Source organism: Mizuhopecten yessoensis, unplaced genomic scaffold (genome assembly GCF_002113885.1).
Source record: "Mizuhopecten yessoensis strain PY_sf001 unplaced genomic scaffold, ASM211388v2 scaffold716307, whole genome shotgun sequence".
NCBI classification, from domain to species: Eukaryota; Metazoa; Mollusca; class Bivalvia; order Pectinida; family Pectinidae; genus Mizuhopecten; species Mizuhopecten yessoensis.
In genome coordinates this window covers 120,961-129,026 of record NW_018480051.1, presented here as the reverse complement: position 1 = coordinate 129,026, position 8,066 = coordinate 120,961, and the positions used below count along the sequence as shown (strand labels likewise).

At 35.2% G+C, this 8,066-nt stretch overlaps 1 protein-coding gene across 2 annotated transcripts in view; it reads right to left on the bottom strand.

The window, feature by feature from the left end:
* Window positions 1-1,808: 1,808 nt before the first annotated feature.
* LOC110442868 (neuromedin-U receptor 2-like) overlaps window positions 1,809-8,066 on the bottom strand; it is an 18,572-nt gene continuing 12,314 nt past the window's right edge. For both annotated transcript variants that reach the window (XM_021486709.1, XM_021486710.1), the window contains 3 exons: window positions 6,544-6,640; window positions 5,642-5,745; window positions 1,809-4,225 (listed from right to left, as the gene is read on the bottom strand). In XM_021486709.1, coding sequence (XP_021342384.1) covers window positions 2,538-3,647 — 1,110 coding nt within the window. In that variant the 5' untranslated portion in view covers window positions 3,648-4,225; window positions 5,642-5,745; window positions 6,544-6,640 and the 3' untranslated portion in view covers window positions 1,809-2,537. The remainder of the gene's footprint in view (window positions 4,226-5,641; window positions 5,746-6,543; window positions 6,641-8,066) is intronic.

Genomic DNA, 8,066 nt, shown 5'->3' with positions numbered 1-8,066 from the left:
CCCCCCCTCAAAATGTTGCTTCTGCTGCAATGAAAACCACTTAGACCACTGGATGTGTTTCTTACTATTTTTATTTCACTTGTCCGGTAGAACACGCTTATTACTCGTGTTCTAATAGACAGAAAATATTACAAAAGCCAGATCATTTTAAAAAAGCCACCTTACATTTACCAAGTATAGACACAATAAAAATGACGGAAAAATATGGTGCAATAATACACGTTACATGTACACAAACAAATTCAGCGCCCAATAGTGTAGCAGACATGAACTGTTGAACTTGCCAAAATCAGATTCTGTTCTCACAAATGTTTAGAATTTAAAGAATTTGTCCATATCGTTTCGTTTCTTTATTCTGCTTGAATTTTACAACTTCCGGCAAGAACGTAAAACACACAAATAACATTTATTTCGTATATTTGTTTGCTTAGTTATTTTTTCTCTATTTTAACATGTTCATCACTTAAAATACAGTTTTATATACTTGTTGAGAATACGATAGATTTTTGACCTCACCATCATAACCCATGACATCAAAGCCCGTAAAACTATCCGGATTTAGATCCGTTCAGCGGTTGATATTGCGCCTGAAACCAAATCAAGTATAGTCTCGTTCAACCAGACGCTTTATCACTTGTCTCTGTTCGGAGTAACTTGCGCAGACAACAAACGCCTGGTTGAACGAGACTAAAATCAAGTATGTCGTCTGGTTTTAAAGTAATAAATAAATGCAAACATATAAAAGAGTATTGTCTGGTGACACATGAGTCATATATTCTACCACAAAATTATCGAAGAGAAGTGCTGCGACTTGAACGTAACAGTTGTGTCTCGCGAAAGAAACTTTCCGCTGTGAAACGTCTCTGCAGTAGGTATCGGCGACCTGTCAATGTTTTCCCGAATGCTCGTCTGAAGCGTCTATTGCATGTTATATAAATGATGAAATTAAACAGTTGACCAACGGCAGTAATGGTTACCGTGTAATGTGTGTAAATCATCCACGATGACGTCAGCAAGAATGAACATAACCCTAATTCAAGGCAAACAAACGTAGCGCTGACGTAAAACAAGATGGGCACTTCGCAAACGATAAAAATAGAGACCACCCAAATGGTGATCACCGAGAGATTTCGGGATGATTTGTGCACAGAGAGTGATGACGCGGTCCTCAAGGAGTTGGACCTTTTTAATGTTTTAAGAATGGCCGGTTCGATACAAATTAGAATAACTAGAGGGAGAAGTATAAAGAGAATCGGATGTAGGTACCATAACGTGAAGTTTGACACTTCGATACTACAAGCCTGTACTGTTACGTTTGTAAGATAGAACGAACTAGTTTCGATAGCACAGTACGTATGTGAATAAATTTGAAATGTAAGATACACACCTGAACAAAGAACAGAAAATAGGATGAATATCAACGTATGCTTTTTAGAGCATATCAGTTTAGCTCGAAACGGATACACGACGCATATATACCGTTCAATAGCCAGTCCAACGGTTAAATAAGTCGAAGAGTAATGAAAAAACACTGGTAAAAAATTATACAAGAATGTATAGAGTTCACATATTCTATAAGGGAGATAATCACGGTGGTCTTCGAAATAAAACACATAGACGTCGATAACCCCGAACGAAGAGGAACCGAGCATATCACACAAACAGATACTAAGCAGTAACATGTGGGTGGGGTTTCTCAATTTAATTTTCCAGAAAACTGCAATGGTCAAAGAATTGCAGATGAAGACNCCCCCCCTCAAAATGTTGCTTCTGCTGCAATGAAAACCACTTAGACCACTGGATGTGTTTCTTACTATTTTTATTTCACTTGTCCGGTAGAACACGCTTATTACTCGTGTTCTAATAGACAGAAAATATTACAAAAGCCAGATCATTTTAAAAAAGCCACCTAACATTTACCAAGTATAGACACAATAAAAATGACGGAAAAATATGGTGCAATAATACACGTTACATGTACACAAACAAATTCAGCGCCCAATAGTGTAGCAGACATGAACTGTTGAACTTGCCAAAATCAGATTCTGTTCTCACAAATGTTTAGAATTTAAAGAATTTGTCCATATCGTTTCGTTTCTTTATTCTGCTTGAATTTTACAACTTCCGGCAAGAACGTAAAACACACAAATAACATTTATTTCGTATATTTGTTTGCTTAGTTATTTTTTCTCTATTTTAACATGTTCATCACTTAAAATACAGTTTTATATACTTGTTGAGAATACGATAGATTTTTGACCTCACCATCATAACCCATGACATCAAAGCCCGTAAAACTATCCGGATTTAGATCCGTTCAGCGGTTGATATTGCGCCTGAAACCAAATCAAGTATAGTCTCGTTCAACCAGACGCTTTATCACTTGTCTCTGTTCGGAGTAACTTGCGCAGACAACAAACGCCTGGTTGAACGAGACTAAAATCAAGTATGTCGTCTGGTTTTAAAGTAATAAATAAATGCAAACATATAAAAGAGTATTGTCTGGTGACACATGAGTCATATATTCTACCACAAAATTATCGAAGAGAAGTGCTGCGACTTGAACGTAACAGTTGTGTCTCGCGAAAGAAACTTTCCGCTGTGAAACGTCTCTGCAGTAGGTATCGGCGACCTGTCAATGTTTTCCCGAATGCTCGTCTGAAGCGTCTATTGCATGTTATATAAATGATGAAATTAAACAGTTGACCAACGGCAGTAATGGTTACCGTGTAATGTGTGTAAATCATCCACGATGACGTCAGCAAGAATGAACATAACCCTAATTCAAGGCAAACAAACGTAGCGCTGACGTAAAACAAGATGGGCACTTCGCAAACGATAAAAATAGAGACCACCCAAATGGTGATCACCGAGAGATTTCGGGATGATTTGTGCACAGAGAGTGATGACGCGGTCCTCAAGGAGTTGGACCTTTTTAATGTTTTAAGAATGGCCGGTTCGATACAAATTAGAATAACTAGAGGGAGAAGTATAAAGAGAATCGGATGTAGGTACCATAACGTGAAGTTTGACACTTCGATACTACAAGCCTGTACTGTTACGTTTGTAAGATAGAACGAACTAGTTTCGTTAGCATAGTACGTATGTGAATAAATTTGAAATGTAAGATACACACCTGAACAAAGAACAGAAAATAGGATGAATATCAACGTATGCTTTTTAGAGCATATCAGTTTAGCTCGAAACGGATACACGACGCATATATACCGTTCAATAGCCAGTCCAACGGTTAAATAAGTCGAAGAGTAATGAAAAAACACTGGTAAAAAATTATACAAGAATGTATAGAGTTCACATATTCTATAAGGGAGATAATCACGGTGGTCTTCGAAATAAAACACATAGACGTCGATAACCCCGAACGAAAAGGAACCGAGCATATCACACAAACAGATACTAAGCAGTAACATGTGGGTGGGGTTTCTCAATTTAATTTTCCAGAAAACTGCAATGGTCAAAGAATTGCAGATGAAGACAAAGCCTGCTAAAATCGGCATTATGTATTTGTGTAGGGTTATGACGTAGGGATCGTTCGTTTGAAAAAGTATTGGAAAGAGGCTGTTTATTTGAATTGAGTCTGCTTCTATCATTGTATTATTTACAATATCGTTAGCTGATCTGTTCATTTTGGGTTTTCGGACTTAAATTCTGCGAATCTGTTATGGTTTTGGTATTGGTGTACTATTTTTATAATCAAAATATTGCTGACGTTTTCGTGTTATGGGACCTCCTGAATTTAGAATGTGTTGGTCACGCCGACTCTTACAAGTTTGTTATGATATGTTAAATATTTATAGTACGGATTTACTAATTGTTGTAGAATAGTTATTTATGTTCGACTATTCACCTTTAAGAACGAACTCTGATTGGTATTTGGAGAACTGACGTCGTGACACTGATCGCGTTGTCAATTACAGATTTTAAATGTTTGAATATTCCTGGGTTAAGTAATTCCTTCATTCGGTCCAAACGCTGATATATAGTTGAAGTTGTTATATTGAACAGGAATTTGCAATAAGACTCTCCTTGAAAATAAGAGAAGTATTAGCGTTTTACTGCATCACCATCAAATCAGTCCGTAATTGTCTTGTTGGTGGGCGTGGCCGCTATCAATATTGATGCGTCAGGCGACGGTAGCATTGAAGGAAACCTGTCGTTCCGTAAACTTCTTAATGACGTCACTCTATTGTTGGAAGCAATCAATCTGTAAAATAAATGATTTGTTATTTAATATTTATCAAATTTTTCTTTTTGCAGCAGAAAAAAAACCTGTTTTCGTTTAGGGATACCAAAAACTGTAACGAAGTGTTGGAAACTATTTAATCCGGCATGACTATAAGTTTGATGAATCATTTCTGAACAGAAAAACCATACCTTGCAGTACTTTTATGAGAAAAGAGAAAGATGACATAAACATAATATAATCAACATTTATAAGTGTTTTTATTGTAAAAAAAAATCAGCGGTGCTAGACTGGGATTCGAACCCTGACCTTTAGATTGATATACTGTCGCTCTAACCGATTGCGCTATCTGGTAAAATGAAGAGTATTGGTTACATGTGCTACAGTTATATCCAAACGAAAAGTTAAGGGGAGGTTACTCTATATTATAGAAAAGAAACACAGTTCAGTTGAACATCTTTTTTCATATACTTACAGTTCGTATTACAACTTTGCTCACAATTCAATTTTTTGTGTTATTTTTCAGCGGTGTAATTTACCAAATTAGTTGGGTATGCTTTTTAAGTCAAACTATCTCCGTTTGATAGATACAGCGACTGTTCAGCCTAACTAAATAAAACGGTAACTAGGGGCCTATTCGTTTATGCGGAACAACCGATTCGTTTATTTTTAAATGTAACATTTGTTCGTATAAATCCTTGCGGACCTACAAAAGGTTATGCAGGCCTTGCAACGCTTTTTCAAGGCTTGCCTGAAAACAGCATCTTATTACAAGGTCCGACCTTATTTTATAAACGAGCAACTCTTGTCCGACCGGTTCAACCGTTTGGATCGCGATAAACGAAAGCAGCCTATTACATGTAGCGTCGAACAACATGAAGTAGCTTAAGGATGCATGCCCCACTGCACGCTGTTTTTTCCTATATGCAGTTACCGCCCCTTAACTTCCGTTTTGATAATTGGGACAGGACACTTCCGTTGGTTGACCAGGTAGCTCAATCGGTTAGAGCAATGCTACATAAATCTGAAGTGAAATATTCGATTCCCGGCCTAACCCCTCTGATTGATTTGCACACAGATTGTTTTTACAATCAAAACACTGTTGTTGATTATATTTCATCTTTATTATTCCTCATAAACGTCCCGCACGTCATGGTTTTCTTTTCAGAAAAGATTTATCAAGGCTATAGTCATGCCGGAAAAAAATAAGTTTTTTAGAATCAGTTAATTACAGTTTTTGACAGTGGTACGGGGATCCTTAAGATATTTAATCATTGACATGTTAGGTACTGTTAGCTATAAATAGACTGACCATATTGACTTAGTGTACGGAAACAAAAGCATTGCTATACCAAAGTCTGCAACGCACTCTGCAGTTTGAAAACATATGAACGCATTCACAAGCAATTAATTATCTTTCCTTTTCCTTAAGCTTACCTGTAAGATAGCGTCGTCGTGTCCAAAGAATAATGCAACAGAATATGAGCTCAGCCTCACACGTGGAACCTTAATTTGACATCACGAATCCCATGTATGTCGCGCTAAAAAAAAGGATATTTTTGTGTATGTTATATAAACTTTGGTAACATTCCACATAATCGTCATGTAAAGAAAATAACTTTCTTATATCAACAGAATATAAGACAGTGATATGCATGTTCCTTACAGTTTTGTTTGTTGTATCTATATATGAGAATAAGACACTAAAGTAGTATTCAATGACTTAATCAGGAACGCTTTGCGTTTAGAAACATATCTCCTGGTTGATTAAGCATAACATTTATTATACCCGAAGCTGCACCTCGAACAAGTCATAACATCCTTACCAGTGACTATGAAGATATGTAAACGCATCTCAGATATACCGCCATTAAGATATGAAAAAATAAATCTCAAAAGGTATAAATGACAAAACAGTTTTAGTGAGAGAGAAAAAATATATTCTGAAAATTATCCAATTATAAGCATACATCTTTGTCCACAGGAAAACATGTAATTCAGTATTTAAGCAAGCGAAGTATTTTTTAGCCTGACGTCTTACTTTTGATGCAATTTCAGTTGATTCATTAAAATTCATTTCTGAAAAATTGACTCTGATGTGGGTATTTTTACAAGTCCCGTTCAACCAGACTCTTGTTGTCTGCGCAAGCTACGCCGAACAAGTGATCAGACGTCTGGTTGAACGATACTTTAGTATTTCTACCCGCTATTTCTTCAACATCTTTGCATAAAAATAAGAAATCGTTTTATATAAATCTATTTTTTGTTAATGTTATTACTCAAAGTTTGTTATTTGCATATAGAAATATATATATACATCAATATGTAGTTGTACTCACGTGTAGACGATATTTCCATTCGGGTTCGTTGTCATGGCGTCCTGAAATTGTGGAACTCTAAAACGCTTTCCCTCTTCAGTTGTTGTAGATTCAGTTACTTTCAAAAAGAAATCAACATAGATTGCTGAACAAGACTAAATAAAAATGATCTGTTCTTTTAAAGAAGAAACGAAAACTGCGTCAATGTAAATATTAATCTACGTCGTAGAGTAACGCTTTCCAGTGTTTCGGGGTCTGCGAAATCAAAGAGTGACAATAGTCTGTGATCAGGTTTTGTATATATGCCCGTACATTATAAATTATGAACTTCAGGACAATTGAAACGTTATACTCTGTTACAGCCCATACACAGAGGTAATATGTCACTTTGGAGACAACAGGAATTCAGCACAACTCGAAATTGGTTCAATGCTCACCTGTATACATAGCGGTATTCTTTATGAATATTCAATTCTAAACAATACAGAAAAAATCGATTCTGTCATTTTCTATCATATAATGTTAAATGGCTAATCAACTTTGATCACGTGAGCCTTTGATAGGATTTCATTCAAATCATCCTATGGCCATACTAATTATTTCACGTGTCAATAACTTTACTATATTGCGCATCGTTTAACTGTAAAATGTAAAATGGTCCCATTCGAAACGATAGAAATGTATTTGAAGAAAATTACGAAAGCGTATAGTTGCCATTAGATATAGACTTATTAATATACATCACAACAAAGAATATTTCGAGAAACCAACATGTTTCCTGTTATGTCAGGTGATATATCTTGAGATAATTAATTGAAATAACTATGTCAACTTATTCTAATTCAGTAATTGTAGGACATACTATGGAACACAATACACTGGATATTGAGATAAGATATATGTTACTATCTTTATCCTGTGCTAGTGATATTCATAATATGTCAACATATCATATATCGAGTAACTGTTATTAACATGATATATCGACATACAGTATATTGAGTTACTGTTATTAACATGATATATCGACATACAGTATATTGAGTTACTGTTATTAACATGATATATCGACATACAGTATATCGAGTTACTGTTATTAACATGATATATTGACATACAGTATATTGAGTTACTGTTATTAACCTGATATATCGACATACAGTATATTGAGTTACTGTTATTTATTAACATGATATATCGACATACAGTATATCGAGTTACTGTTATTAACCTGATATATCGACATACAGTATATCGAGTTAGTGTTATTAATATGATATATCGACATACAGTATATTGAGTTACTGTTATTTACATGATATATCGACATACAGTATATCAAGTTACTGTAATTAACATGACAGTAACTTAATATACTGTATGTCGATATATCATGTTAATAACAGTAACTCAATATACGGTATGTCGATGTATCATGTTAATAACAGTAACTCGATATACTGAATGTCGATATATCATGTTAATAACACTAACTCGATGTACTGTATGTCGATATATCATGTTAATAACAGTAACTCAATATA